This window comes from Chelon labrosus (assembly GCF_963514085.1).
Source record: "Chelon labrosus genome assembly, chromosome: 18".
NCBI lineage: Eukaryota > Metazoa > Chordata > Actinopteri > Mugiliformes > Mugilidae > Chelon > Chelon labrosus.
The window spans coordinates 25,347,143-25,363,063 of NC_140351.1; the positions used below are offsets into that span (position 1 = coordinate 25,347,143).

The 15,921-nt window shown below is 42.0% G+C and overlaps 1 protein-coding gene across 3 annotated transcripts in view; it reads right to left on the bottom strand.

Moving 5' to 3' along the window:
* The window catches only part of LOC311503823 (NACHT, LRR and PYD domains-containing protein 12-like), a 32,208-nt gene extending 17,825 nt beyond the window's left edge, over positions 1-14,383 (bottom strand). Inside the window, exons 1-8 of one of the 3 annotated variants that reach the window (XM_084566709.1) lie at positions 14,338-14,383; positions 10,424-10,477; positions 10,095-10,217; positions 7,619-7,812; positions 5,120-6,908; positions 3,469-3,642; positions 1,708-1,881; positions 882-1,055 (exon numbers count right to left, since the gene is read on the bottom strand). In XM_084566709.1, coding sequence (XP_084422835.1) covers positions 882-1,055; positions 1,708-1,881; positions 3,469-3,642; positions 5,120-6,908; positions 7,619-7,812; positions 10,095-10,213 — 2,624 coding nt within the window. In that variant the 5' untranslated portion in view covers positions 10,214-10,217; positions 10,424-10,477; positions 14,338-14,383. Of the gene's footprint in view, positions 1-881; positions 1,056-1,707; positions 1,882-3,468; positions 3,643-5,119; positions 6,912-7,618; positions 7,813-10,094; positions 10,718-14,337 lie in introns of those variants that run through there. The other 2 variants (XM_084566707.1, XM_084566708.1) reach the window with 2 other exon arrangements.
* Positions 14,384-15,921: the final 1,538 nt, after the last annotated feature.

The following is a 15,921-nucleotide window of genomic DNA, read 5'->3' on the forward strand; positions in this document are numbered from 1 at the left end:
TGTCTGAAGGGGTACGGGCTGTGAAAAGGTTGGGAACCACTGATGTACAGTGTATAATCCAACATTTCCGTAGAGCAGAGTGTAGTATTAATTAAACAAAAACGCAAGTGAGCCTGGCAGAAGTGTAGTCAGGTCATCGATATCGCGGCTCCACATCTCTGGCTCCAAACTCGCCAGATGGCATTACCCATATCCCCAGGAAACTAATATCAGTTTGGTCACTGCAAGGAAGTGGTAAGATGTTGTCCATATTTGTACAGTCAATGGTGTTGACCAGGAATGCAGCTATCAACACTATAGAGTTAACTGAGTATGATTTTATTTGTTTACGGTTTGAGGAATAAACAAGTTATACACCAATCAGCCTCAACATCATGACCCCTGACAGGAGAAGTAAATGACATTGATCATCTTGTAACAATTCAATGATCTGCTGGGAAACTTTTAGACCTGACATCACCCGATAGCAATGACACTCCTTGACGGCAGCAGCCATCCCCAGCAGGATGCAGCCTGATACAGGCACACACACAAAAACAGTTTAGGAATAGCTCAAAAACATGGAAAACAGCACAAGGCGCTGGCCTAGCCTTGAAATTCCCTTGATCCCAAACTGATGAAGTATCTGTGGGATGATCCACAGATGCCTCTCCCCTTAACCCATAGGACCCAAAGGCCCCCATTAAAAACATTATGTTGCCAGACAGAGCAGGACACCCTCAGAAGGCCCATGTCCTTTCTCTGATGAGGCACAAGGTAGACCAAGGTAGAATATTAGGAAGGCGGTCATAATGTTATGCCTGATCTATGTATGACAATAAATGTGGTTCACTGTGGATTAAAGCTGTAAGCTCTACAACAGTAAAAGTCAGTGAACTAACCTCAGAGTCTTCAGTCTACAGTGTAGACTTTCTAGAAAACCACACAGCTGCTTCACTCCTGAATCCTGCAGATCATTGAAGCTCAGGTCCAGAAGTCTCAGATGGGAGGGTTTAGACTTCAGAGCTGAGACCAGATAATAACAGCTGATCTCTGACAAACTGCAGCGCCATAATCTAAATGAAAAATAAAAGTTGTCAGTTTAGAAGACAAAGTTCCTGCTGAAGTTCAGACCTGAAAAAGGTTCAGAAGTTCAGAAAATGCAACTTCCAAACAACTGAAAGAAGTAGCATCAAACTATCAAACAGAACAAGTGAATAAGAACTCTCATTAATATTAATGACAATATGCTGCTTCATGCCAGGATGGTAAATGGCCTTGCTTTTATATAGCGCTTTTCTACATATTGGTACTCAAAGTGCTTTATAGTCACAGACACATCTACCCATTCGCTCACTCAAGCACGCACACATTCACACACCAGTGCCATGCACTTGGAGCAACTGGGGGTTCAGTATGTTGCCCAAGGACACTTCGGCATGTGGCACATTCCGGGGATCAAACCGCTGACCCTCGGGTTTGTGGACAACCCGCTCTTCCTACTGAGCCACAGCCGCCCCAAGGTCAAGAAAATTATCCAAATGAAGTCTCATTTCCTCGAATGTTGAGACTGTTTGCTTTGAATATCTTAATCAGTATAATCATCACAAGAAGATACGGATAATTTTTTAAAAAAAAAGTATAGGTCAGTATAAAATGAGCTCTATGTCTGCACACAACATTAACATCATATTAATCTGAGCACACAAATAAAACATGGTGTCTGACCTCAGAGTCTCCAGTCTACAGTGTGGACTCTCCAGAAAACCACACAGCTGCTTCACTCCTGAATCCTGCAGGTTGTTGTAGCTCAGGTCCAGATGTTTCAGATGGGAGGGATTGGCCTTCAGAGCTGAGACCAGAGAATCACAGCTGATCTCTGACAAACTGCAGTTGATCAATCTGAATAAAGAATGAGGATACAGATATAAATCTAATCAGATATGTTCTTCCACAGATTACTTTAAATCTTGAATTAAGTTTATGAGATGATTATGATTATGTTTATGAGTGCCGATACTATTCTGTGCACAAGGGAAGAGTTTGAAGAAGCAGAGGTTAAATGCGGGAAGTGATTTGTTCAGGAACATAAACTATTTCAAAGCCACATGCAGTCTGTTCTGGCTCTAAATCACAACCACTATGACTGGTCTCACCTGCTTTAATTCTGCAGTCATTTCAACCGAGTCCTGTCTCTTCTCCAGCTTCTGTTTGACATCCTCCCTGAATCCTGCTTTGCTGTGATGTATGGGTATGTGTTAAACCTCATATGTGGTCAAAAGTGACAAGCTGAAAATCTCTTTCTCTCTGTCTCTGTTTGTCTTCCTGTCTCTGTATTTGCAGTCACTTTGCTCTTCTTCTGGTGAATGTGGTTGTAGACATGCTGCAGATAGGCTGCGCCAGTACCCACCCTGTAGAAAACATCCACTGTTATAGCTGTGCCCAAGAAATTCCGCCCCTCAGACCTAAACCACTGCTGGCCAGTTGCACTCACTTCCATAAAAAAAACTGGTGCCCAACATCATCCTCCCAATTGTCAGACCACTATGCCATGTGGCATGCCTCCTTCACTCCCTCCTAAACATTTGGTGTCAGCAGGTATCTTCGCCAGACTTCTCTACATTGACTTCAATTCTACTTTTAACACAATTCAATGCCTGTCCTGGGCAACTTCTTGTACACCCTCTATACCAATGACTGTATCAGCCACTCACCCATCACCATATACTTCAAACACTTGGATGACACTGCTGTACTTGCACTACTTAAAAACAATAACTCTGTCTTAGCCTATCAAAACTCAGTTTCCCACTTCACACAATGGTGTATGGACAATTACCTGCAGCTGAACATATCAAAGACAAAAGAATTGGTCATTACTTACTCCAGGACACACAACACAGCCCACAATTCCACCCACAACCCTAACTGTATCAGTAATGAAACTGTTGAAATAGTGGATTCCTTTAGGTATCTTGAATTCACTCTGGACAACAAAGTTGTCACACAGAGAGCATGCACCATAACACAAGACCACAGACACCCCTTCTACCCATTCTTCTCGTCGATACAGATCCCTGGCATGGAAACTGAATATGTTGTGAATGTTCTCTGTACATATGTTGTGGCAACAAATTTCCTTAGAAGAACAACAAAGAATCTTTCTATCAATCAAAGAACAATAAAGAATCTGTCGATTGATCGATTCTTTGTTGTTCTTCTAAGGAGCCTCATCAGTACTCACTTCTTCTTCACTGACTGATGGAGCACACATGACTCCACTACTGTTAGCCTTTAAATGAACACTTGTCAAGTCTTTCAATTTCTTTTTGGAGCCAAAGGGACCTAAAACCTATTGTTCAGGCCTTTGGAAATACATTTATGAAACTTTTTTTCAGATTTGTATTAATGGCAATACTGAACATTTATCGCATCAATGATTTGAATTGGAAAAATTAAGCTCACTACAGCTCAAGGCAGTGAACTGACCTCAGAGTCTCCACTCTACAGTTTGGACTCTCCAGTCCACCAGACAGCTGCTTCACTCCTGAATCCTGCAGCTCATTTCCACTCAGGTCCAGCTCTCTCAGATAGGAAGGGCTGGACTTCAGAACTGAGGCCACAACTTCACTGTGAGTCACGGAGAGTCGACATCCAGTTAGTCTGTGATTAGAAAACATACACAGTTAAATCAGCAGGGTTTTGTGACGCAAAATCGAAATAATTTCAGAACTTTTGTACCTTTATTTAAAAAACTACAACCCATGCAATGCAATATAAATTATTAAATATACTGAAAACCAAAGTGATACATTTCAGAGGAAAAAAAAATAGATAAGTGAGCACACTCCTGAACTAATACTTGGTTAAAATTCTATGAGCTTGGGTCTTCACTGTCTTTGCAAAATCGTTCCTAAAATGTCAAATTGTGACAACTCAAGGGCTGTGAACTCCTGTTCACAGCCCTATTCAGGTTCATGAAAACATTTTGCCAACACATCATTTTGTGATTTGGATATGTGCTTTGGATAACTGTCAAGCTACAAGGTGAAAGTTCTCTTCATGTTCAGCTTTCAAATAGATGTCTCAAGGTTCTGGTAACCAAAAGGATTCTGCATTGTGTTAGACAAAGATGCTGTGTCACATCACTAGCTCTTGGAGGTGATCTCCAAGAACAACCACAAGACAAACTACCATCTAATTCAGCTGCCTACTAATGGTCGTATGCGAATAAATTAAGCCAGCTTGATTCACACAGTTACACAGTGACTTTTAAGATAGCCAATAGCCTCAAGTTGCTCTAGTAATACCAGCATATCAAACTCTTTGCATGGTAAGGCGGAAACAGATTTAACAGTGATGATTAAAAGAAAAATATAGACAAAAACAATTATAAACTAGATGATCGCAAGCGATCATAAAGGGGTCCATGCCGTGGCGAAGTCGTCCCCGTGAGATATAAACATGTTGTCATTGTAGTGCCCCCTACAACCCGAATTTCACGAAACTTGCCATGATTATATGCAAGCATATTATAATTATGGTTGCTAAGTGTCATACGGATTGGATGAATACTTCAAAAGTTGGAGGCCTTAAAGTCACGTGTGTGCCACGCCTTAAAAATTAATTAGACATTAACTTTGTAATCAATAACCCTGCTAAAGTTATTTGAGAACTTTTCATTATCTTTGTCTATAAATGATACATGCCAAGTTTGGTGAGAATTGGAGAGAAAAGAGAAGCGGCTAGGGGAGCAAAAATAATCTGTAGAGGGTACCACAGAAGAAGAAATCAATCTGAACCTAAAGTGACACTTAAACAGTAGCTTATAAACGATTTGACAGCCAGGTAAATACACACTTTGACAGTACAACAGATTTTGTGTAATGATAACAAGATGTTTATGTATGACCCGGTTAGACTTGGAGCTACCTTTAAGTCCTTCCACCTTCAATCAACAATGGCAACCTGGCAAAAGTGTAGTGTAGAGTGTGGAGTGTAATGTACTGGAGGGTATGATGAAAGTGGCTGGTGGAATGTCAAGTGATGCTGCTGGCTACCTGGTGGTACTCCTGCTTTTTCAAACTGCGTGTGTGTTGCCCTTTACTGAAGTTGTATTAATGATCGCATCAGGACTCACCGAGCCTTTCTGCAGTTCCTCACAGCTGGGATCAGTCTCTGTCGTCCTTCCTCTGATGTGTTGTACTTCTCCAGGTCCAACTCATCCAGAACCTCCTCTGACATCTGCAGCATGTCTGCCAGACTTGAGCAATGAATCTCAGAGAGTTCTTTCTTGAATCTGTTCTCTGACTTCAGGAACTCTTGGATCTCCTCATTAACTGAGATTTCTTTCATTTCCATCAGACAGTGGAAGATGTTGATGTTTCCGTCAGGAGAGATGTCATGAGTTTTCATCCACTCAAGGTTGTTGATGATTCTCTGGATGATTTCTGGACTGTTTTCTGTCTGACCCAGCAAGCCTCCTAGGGGTCTCTGGTTGGACTCCAGAGAGAGGCCATGAAAGAAGCGAACAAACAGGTCCAGGTGTCCATTTTTACTGTACAAGGATTTCTTCATGGTTCTGTACAGGAAGTCATCAAGAGACTTCTTAGTATAATGGAAGCCTTTCCCCAGGAACTCCTCCAGCACCTTTGTCTTCCTGTTGGTGTAACAATGGAACATATAGACTGCAGCCAGAAACTCTTGAATGCTCAGATGAACAAAGCAGTAGACTGTTTTCTGGAAGATCACACTCTCTCTTTTGAAGATCTCTGTACAAACTCCTGAGTACACTGAGACATCTGTCACATCAAGACCACAGCGCTCCAGGTCTTCTTGGAAGAACATGGTGTTTCCTTTCTCCAGCTGTTCAAACGCCAGCCTCCCCAGCTTCAGAAGAACTTCCCTGTCAGCCTCCATCAGCTCCTGTGGATTTGTCGCATGTCCCTCATTATACTTGTTTTTCTTCCTCTTTGTCTGAACCAGCAGGAAGTGTGAGTACAAGTCAGTCAGGGTCTTTGGCAGCTCTCCTCTCTGCTCTGTAGTCAACATGTGTTCCAGAACTGTAGCAGTGATCCAGCAGAAGACTGGGATTCTACACAGGATGTGGAGGCTCCTGGATGTCTTGATGTGTGAGATGATTCTGCTGGATAGCTCTTCATCACTGAACCTCCTCCTGAAGTACTCATTCTTTTGGACATCAGTGAAGCCTCGTACTTCTGTTACCTTGTCAAGACATGTAGGAGGGATCTGATTGGCTGCTGCAGGTCTGGAAGTGATCCAGACGAGAGCCGAGGGAAGCATTTTCCCCTTGATGATGTTTGTCAGCAACACATTGACTGATGTTTTCTGTGTGACATCAGACACAATCTCACTGTTGTTAAAATCCAATGAAAGTCTGCTTTCATTCAGGCCATCAAAGATAAACAGAAGTTTACAGACAGACAGCTTCTCTGCTGTGACCTTCTGTAGTGTTGGATGGAAAACATGGAGCAGCCTGAGAAGACTATACTGCTCATCTTTTATCAAGTTCAGCTCCCGGAATGAAAGCAGAATGACCACACTGACATCTTGGTTTTCCAACCCCTCTGCCCAGTCCAGAGTGAACTTCTGCACTAAGAAGCTTTTTCCAACACCAGCAACGCCATTGGTCAGAACCACTCTGATGTGTCTCTGTTGGTCAGGTAAGGCTTTAAAGATGTTGTGGCACTTGACTGGAGTGTCATAGAGGGCTTTTATCTTGGAAGCTGTCTCGAGCTGCCTCACATCATGTTGGGTATTGACCTCTTCACTCTGTCCCTCTGTGATGTAGAGCTCAGTGTAGATCACGTTGAGGAGGCTTCCACTCACATCAGTTCCTTCATTCACACATTCAAATCTTCTCCTCAGACTGATCTTATGTTCATCTAAAACGTCCTGCAGACCAACATCTGCTGGAAAAAGAACAAATGTGAGAAAAAAAGAAAACAGTCATCCCTGTTTGAAGTCACAGAACAGAAAAGTGACTTAAATGTTTTCCAAAGAGTATATTGGTCACATTTTGGGGGAAAATATTATAAATGCTGTTCTTTTTTTAAGCCTCTGAGGGGTCAGTGTTTGATTAACAGCAGAGGCAGCAGGCTTCAGTAGCTTCATCTAAGAGCTGACTGGGAAATGTTGGAAATTACTTTAAGACTCATCCACCTATACATCATGCACAATGTGATCATCACTTAAAAATAAATTAACGCATTCTCTTTTTAACAGTATTAAAATAAATTTTACATGTAATGCACCAAGGTTCGGTTATTATGACCTCAGCCCAACTATAGTTTGTGGAATCAGGGTATTTGCATTTACTGTCGGTGTGAACTGAGGAAATCATGCAATTAATCATGATTAAATATTTTAATCTACTGACCGATATATGGGTGCTGTTTAAACCGCTACTGCGAAACAATGCAATGGAATTTCACTCAGTTTATCTGGAATGATACACTGTTGTAGAACACAACAACAGGTTTCCAGAAAATAGTCTATTTTAGATTAGATTAGACTAGATTAGATTCAACTTTACTGTCATTACACATGTACAGGTACCGAGCAACGAAATGCATATCCATATATACATCAGTATCAGTAGACAGATGTACAGTCTTACTTGTTCTGGATCTTTTTCCACACTGGGGACAGGAGGAATCTCCCGATGAAGCAGACTGGTCACAGTATGAGGTGATGCACTGTCTGCAGAACCAGTGTCCACAGCTGGTAGAGACTGGATCCTTCAGGACGTCCTGACACAAAGCACAGCAGGACAGCTGCTCCTCCACAGAAATGTGACTCCTCGTCCTCTCTCTGACAACACATTTATTTATTACTAAAATCATTTGCAAATTGTTGGAGAAAAATAAGAACATTGAGCAACACTGTCCAGAAGCTCAGATGCTCACAGAGAACAGAAGAAGTGTGGCTACTTTTCGTTTGAATTTAGCTCCTTTGATTTCAACTCTCCTGCTTTCGTCACCACAGATTAACTGTTTTCCTATCTGTCTGTCTTATCGAACACTGAGTGATCTTCCTGCTGTTTGCTGTTAATACAAACTCAGGAGAACGATGGTAGTGGAAGAGGTACAGAAACAAGAGGAAGCAGTATGATGCACTAAGGCAGTGTCGCAGGCTAAGCAGGGTCAATGGGGGAACTGGGAGAGTGTGGAGAAAAGGAAGTTGAAGTAGAGAGAGCTTTGGAGCATGGAGGCCAGCAGGATTAGATTTATGATAGGGGCTACTTATGATGTGCTGCCAACTCCCCAGAACCTAAACCAGTGGGTAGGTGAGGATGCTGCCTGCCCACTGTGCACTTGTGTATGCACGCTTAGCCACATTCTGACAGGTTGTAAGGTTAGTCTTTCCCAAGGACGTTACACCTGGCGTCACAATCGGGTACTGAAATGTTTAGCAGCTGCAATTGAGGAAAAACAGTGAATGTAAATTCCATGGCCATTAACAGAGAGAATAGACGCATTAAGTTTGTATGGGAGGGAGAAAAGGCTAGACTAGCAGGCATCAGGCATAACACGGGACAGCTAAGAGTAGGAGGTGCCTGGGAGATGAGGGCGGATTTAAATGGACAACTAGTTATTCCAGCCGAGATAGCTAGCACCCGACTACGGACAGATCTGCTGTTGTGGTCTGAGCCAGAAAAGTAGCCTATTTCATAGAGCTGACTGTCCTGTGGGAAGATAGAGTTGAGGAGGCTGACGAGCGTAAGAGAGCTAAGTATGCAGAGCTAGCAGCAGACGCACAGCAGAATGGCTGGAAGGCTTATCTCCGCCCGGTAGAAGTGGGATGCCGTGGATTTGTGGCAAAGTTGGCGATTGCTCTTCTGAGCGAGCTGGGCATACGGGGAAAAAGCCAAAGGACTGCGGTATGTAACATGTCTTGGGCAGCAGAGAGAGCGAGCGAGTGGTTATGGGTACATAGGAAGCATGCTAGCTGGGGAACTAGCTAAAGGTAAGGATGGCTGCGTGACTTTAGTATGTTTACAAATCATGTTATCATGTTAGATGTGGTCGGTTTGGTTCGTAGTTCAGTCCGCATCAACGGGGCGAACCATGGTAGATTTGTTTGTTTGCCTAGTGGTTCATAAAAGGACTAGGCTAATGATTGAAATATTAGTTGTTGATAGACATTGAATGGTGAGGAAGACGGGGTTGTGCAGTGGCAGTGTGGAGGGGGGTGACTCCAGGACGCTGGAAGTCACTGTTAAGCCTTCTCGAGGTGCCGTGGGCCTAACTTAACGAAACATCGGTGAAGGGAGGTGCCCACTTGAAAACCCCAATGACATGCTGCATACTGCTGTTGTTTAGGCCAGGTTCCTGATGTCTTCATATTGCTTGGTAGCTATGGTTAGCTGCTGAGCGGGCCATACAAGCCAGCAGCGTTAGGTTAGCTTATATTTCACAAGGTTCGAATTATCCTCTGCTGCTGGGCCTACAAGCCAGCAGCATTTACTTAGTTAATTTAGATTGTAGGTTAAGCTAGCCAGTAGCATTTGGTTAGCTTATATTTCACAAGGTTTGAGTTAGCGTCTGCTGCTGAGCGGGACATACAAGCCAGCAGCATTTACTTAGTTCATTTAGATTGTAGGTTAAGCGTCATATCACATGACTACAGGTTTATTAGAGTTTCTCAGTTGGACAGGGCCTCTAAATGTGTTTTGCCTGGGATTTTGGCACAAGGGATTGTAACATCTAATCCTGTGTATTAATGAATCAGTGGTTCTCAGACACCTCACAGTAAAAGCCTTCTATCAAAGAGAGCTGATTATGTCCTTCGCTGTTTTAGCTTGGACGTTGACCTGATCTTGGTAGATCAGCATCCTCAGACAGAGAGTTTTCAGCTCCATGTCATTGTGAACCACTGAGCTGAAACTAAAAACATAATAATTATTGATATTATTTTACATGAGAGAATAATTAGAATACATGCCCAAAATCAAATTTAAGCTTTTCCTCATAGGAATATGTTCTACCATTAGCTATGCATTATGGCTATAGATCTTTTAGCCTAACATTTCTGCTTCATCTGAAAATCATCAGGTTCCTTCAGGTCAGTTTACAGTAGAAACAGTCTCTTACTTTGTGTTTGAGGGTCCATGTTCTTTACTGAAGTCTGGAAGTTTTCTTTTAGACCAGTCACTCTCCATAGACAGACAGCTGACTCTGTCCTTCTCTTCATCCATCTTCTGGACTTCCATCTGTCTGAGAGGTAAACCAGTAACACTCAGTGAGTTTACAAGGACTTCAGTTACAGTAATCTCCTGTCAGATGAGTTCATAACCATTATTAAACCACTATCTTGGTTACCATAATACAAGAAGGAATTACAGAAACCTCATTTTAAATGGCAGAACATTCCAAGAGAATGCCTGATATGTACGTTATGTATGTTTCACAGCTGGTTTTACCATGTCCGCATCATAATTGAAGAGGAGTTCCTCTGTAACACGTGAACATGGTCCCTAGAAAAAAACAGGAGACTGTCACGTGGAAAGAAACAGTCTAATTCAACAGTAACTTTAGTAAGTTGTTAGTAAGTTTTGTTAAACTGCAGGGAGAGAGTAGATTGTCTGGCACAGCTGTTGTGAATTGTCTAATGAGCTTCTCTATGTGTTTCATGTAGCAGTGTTCCTCGAACCACAGACACTCTGAGCTGCAGCTTGCAGGCACACCAGCCTGCACAATAGTTTGTGCGAATGTTACATGAGTGAGCGTGTGTACTCCTGTATGCAGGGCTGGAGTGTACTGTGTCTCTTGTTGGTGGTTGATTTGCTGTGGCAAACACAACAAACAAGAAGGTATGACATTCACTCACCTCCAGCCTCATAATACACTACCTGGCCAAAAAAAAAAAAAAGTCACCACCTGGATTTAACTAAGCGAATAGGTATGAGCCTCCTATTGGATAATTACTGCATGGGCAATTATCTTTCAGCAGGCAACAAGTTATTTAACGCCAACTGATGCAATGAGTTGCTTCTCATTTCTTGAACAACCACGTCGAAAGACACATCCCATGGTTGTGGAAAAGATGTTAGCCTGTTTGAGAAGGGTCAAATTATTGGCATGCATCAAGCAGAGAAAACATCTAAGGAGATTGCAGAAATTACTAAAATTGCGTTATGAACTGTCCAACGCATTATTAAAAACTGGAAGGATAGTAGGGAACCATCGTCTTTGAGGACGAAATGTGGTCAGAAAAAAATCCTGATTGTGATCAGCGATCATTTAAACGTTCAGTATAATCGAATCGAAGAAAAACAACAGTAGAACTCAAGGCTATGTTTCATGTACAACGTGAAGGGAACTCAAGAGGTTGGGACTGAACAGCTGTGCCTTAGCCTTAAAAAAAACCCACAAATCTGTCAGGATCTGTTTTGCATTTTTATCCATTTCCTGTTTTACTTTGTGTTGTGTTCTATTGTGTTGGGGTTAATTTTGCTTCCTGTTTTTTTCCCCCCCTCCTTTGTGATTACTGTCTCTGCCCTAATGTGTTTCACCTGTGTCTTTTTCCCCAGTGTATTTGAACCCTGCCTCATTGCCCTTGTCTTTGACGGATTTTCTTAGTTACCTTGTGTTCATGCTCTCTCGCATTTCTTTCCTACTTATTCAATTCAAATCAATTCAATTCAATTTTATTTATATAGCGTCAATAACAATACAAATCGTCTCAAGACGCTTTACAAAACCCAGCCTGAAACCCCCAGAGCAAGCCTGAAGGCAACGGTGGCAAGGAAAAACTCCCTTTTAACAGGAAGAAACCTTGAGCAGAACCCAGCTCATATGGAGGGACCCATCTGCCTAAGGCCAGCCGGGTACAGACAGAAGAAAGAGAGAAGAAAACAGCAAGATAAACATACAGGGGGAGGGACACACAGCAGTTAACATTCTATACAGTAATAGCACAGAATTGCATGACTAGTAGTAGATAGGAAATTATCTCCTGTGAATGATCTGTTCTGTTTTGCTGATTCTGCCTGCATTTTTTGGATATTGACCTTCTATTACATTTGAATTAAAGAGCCTGTTTTGTGGACTGTTCATTTGCCTGGTTTCTCCTGTTTGCACTTGGATCCCAGCACCCCAGCCCCTTTACATAATCAGTGAGGCTGTTTGTTTGGTGGTTAACATGAAGTCCAAAAACTGTAGTAGTCATTTGACTATATTTCTCTTTTAATTAAACCTTTTTGTGTTTGTCTGAAAACAATATTTACACCATACATTGTAAATACGGAGTGAACATCTGTAGTAGTTAAAGGGGAACTACCGTTTTTTACAACCTGGACCTTATTTCTGGCATATAATATGATCGTTTACTCACCCATATAACTTTTGTGTCATATTTAGTCCTTCAGAAGATATTTAGCTCCAGCGGATGTCCACACAGTGGGAGTGATCGGGGCACCGAAACGCAGCCTCTAAATAACTTGTTCTAAACTCATTCATTTCACCAATATTTTGTTATGCTACACTAGTGCTATTCCCCGTTGAGTCTGGAGTTACCTGTTATCATCATCCGGGGTCTGTAGATTGACCTACTAACCTCTGACCTGGATGATGTCATCTCTGAGCACGCACCCCGCGTGACTTGTTTACCTGTAATTTGCTACTGCTAGTTTTTTGCAACATGGCTGAATATTTTTCCGATTCTGAGGTTGTGGACGACGACTTTGTTTATGATGGATGTCCTTACCGTTTTGAGCCAGAGTATACGGATGAGGAGCTCGTTGAAAGGAGGATGTTAAGGCAGAGAGAGGAACAGCTGGCCAAAGAACAACAAACCGCAACAAGGGGGAATAGCACTAGCGTATCATAACAAAATATTGGTGAAATGAATGAGTTTCGCGGCAGATGATGCGTTATTTAGAGGCTGTGTTTCAATGCCCCAATCACTCCCACTATTTGGATATAGACGGTGATCCGCTGGAGCTAAATATCTTCCGAAGGACTAAAAATGACACCAAAGTTATATGGGTGAGTAAACAATCGTATTATATGCCAGAAATAAGGTCCAGGTTATAAAAAATGGTAGTTCACCTTTAACATCTGACACTATGAGAAGTTGATATCTAACACTATACACTAGTGTTGAGCACACACTGGTTAGTGTTGAGAAATGTTAAATCTTAACACTAAGAAGAGTCAATAACACTCTGGAAGTCTTAACATACCAACACTTCAAAAAGAGTAAAATTAACACTGTGGAGTGGACCCATATGGACACTTCAAAAGTGTTGAGATTAACTCTGATGGTGTTGATTGGGGTATGCTGATATTGCTGTGTGCCTAGTGCCTACTGTACAAGCCTGTGGGGGCAGTGCTATGATCTAGGGTTACTGCAGTTGCTCAGGTCTAGGCTCAACATTATGTGCCCAAAGAATGAGGTCAGCTGACTACCTGAATATACTGAATGACCAGGTTATTCCATCAATGGATTTTTTCTTCATTGATAGCACAGGTATATTCCTAGATGACAATGCCAGAATTTATCGGGCTCAAATTGTGAAAGAGTGGTTCAGGGAGAATGAGACATCATTTTCACATATGGATTGGCCACAACAGAGTCCAGACCTTAAACCCACTGAGAATCTTTGGGATGTGTTGGCGAAGACTTTGTGCAGTGGTCAGACTCTCCCATCATCATTACAAGATCTTGGTGAAAAATGAATGCAACTCTGGATGTGTTGCACTAACTCTTGTGACATTGCAGAAGCTTATTGAAACAATGCAACAGCAAATTCGTGCTGTAATCAAAGCTAGGTGGCCCAACAAAAAATTAGTGTGTGACCTTTTTTGTTTTTGGTAGCGACTTTTTTTTCTGCTAGTATCTTGTGACAGAAATCTGTGTTCACCTTCAGATTTTACAATGAATGTGTTTCATGAGGTAAAGCTGCAATCGATCCGTTCTGAGGAATGTTATGGTAACGGACCCTGCACTAGATCATATTTTAAAAAGTTGGTTTGTGTTTGTGTAGTTTGTGTGTATAGACATAAAGGGAATATAGATTAGGGATGCAGACAGAACTCAGGGAGGAACAGATGAAGAGAGAGGAAAGTGTTATGGAGCAGATAGATGAAGGAGAGAAAGCGGGGACAAAAGACAAACTCCACACTCAAATAGTCCAATAATGAATAAAGACTTGATGTCGTACCATAGTTCAAGCTAAGTTTCAAATACAAGAAGTCATGCAAAACTCAAGAAATCAAGTCTCTACGGTGTGGTCAGAGTCACGCTGAGAACACGAAGTGACACATGCATTACACAATTTAATCAGTAGCAGTCACAGATCAATCACAAGTTCTGATTCTTCCCTCTACTCACCCTGTTTCAGCCTTCAGTTTTCCTCCATGTGCTCTGTGACTGAAAAATACAAAGGAATAAACAGACTGAACACTTTCACTTTCGTTGCTCCTCCCCTCTGCTTATACAAGAAATCTAGTGCATGTGTGTTGCTCACAGTGTGATGTCTTTACCTCTGAACAGGATCATCTTGGGTTAACATGTCTTTGGACAGTTAACACATGTCTTTGGACAGTGGGACGAAGCCAGAGCCCCCACATTTAAATCATATAAATAAAATGTTCTCCACCGGCATGGTGGACTGGATCTGGATGTTTGTGTGGGACAGATGACAGTGGGTTAAGATAGATAGATAGATAGATAGAGTCTTTATTGTCCTATAAAGGATATTCTTCTTCACACGTCATTCCATTCCATAAAAGACAGCAGCATTGATGTTAACATCAGAGTCTCATACATATATCACACATCACATATAACATATAACATATAATATGACACACCATACCCCCCCCCCCCCCCCCCCCCCCCTCTAGTTACCCTCCCTCCTCAACACAGTGCAAGCAAAAGTGGACAGTGCAGACAACATAAACATAAAAGAATAGAGGGGATGGATTATTGTCACTGGAGTTTGTTAAGTGCAGTGATGGCTGAGGGTACAAAACTCTTCTTAAACTGTGCTTTTTTCCAGTCCAGGGCTCTGTATGTGTAAGGTGAACAAGCTTTAATTTCAGCCTCTAAACAGATATCTGGATCTGGGAGGCACTGTTCAGTTCTTCTTTTCCTCCCCTCATAGAAGCAGCCTGAGCGGTAAACCAGCAACTCTGACTGTGAGTCAGAGCTCAAGAATCAGGACTAACAAGTCTTTAAAGAGACACACCCAAAACCACCAAGAAAACACCATACAGACATTTCAGTATCTTGGTAAAGTCAGGAGTTAATTATCTGTTTTATGATGCAGTCTGCCACTGCACCATAAAACAGAGCGTCATTGTTCCCTCACATGATAAGTTCCTAATGTCTTGTGCATTTTTCTTACAATTCCCCAAATTTCAGCCAGACATATTTGGTCTCCTCAGAAACTTTCTGATCTCCTCCAAAACTAAAAACACATTTGATTATTGTCTGTCTGCACAGCCACAGTTTGTGATGAGTGATCCACAGCTGGGACTCTGTTTTTTGCATGGATTAGGAAACTGAGATCAAACTCTGGAAAGATCATTTGTACTGAGCTGCATATCAGTTTTCATTCATCTATCAGATAAATTATTTCTCATCTTTGTGGGACAAATATGACACAGAAAAGCACCAACTGACTGGGGATTTGAAGTAACTGTGAAAATAAAAGGCCTAAAAATCTGATTCAGCCATTAACAGGCGGGTAGATGTAAGGAAGATGCCGAAAAGACGTTTTGGGTATCTTTTAAAGACTGAATCCTGCAGTAATATTCACCCTGTGTTCCAGGACCAGATCAAATAGAGTTGAATGAAATCTTGGCAGAGTGCTGACTGGTCCCTTGGCCACCATGATTCTGGGAGATCAGGGAGCTCAAGTGATCAAAGTGGAGAGACCAGGGGCCTCATGTATGAAGGGTGCGTGAGCAC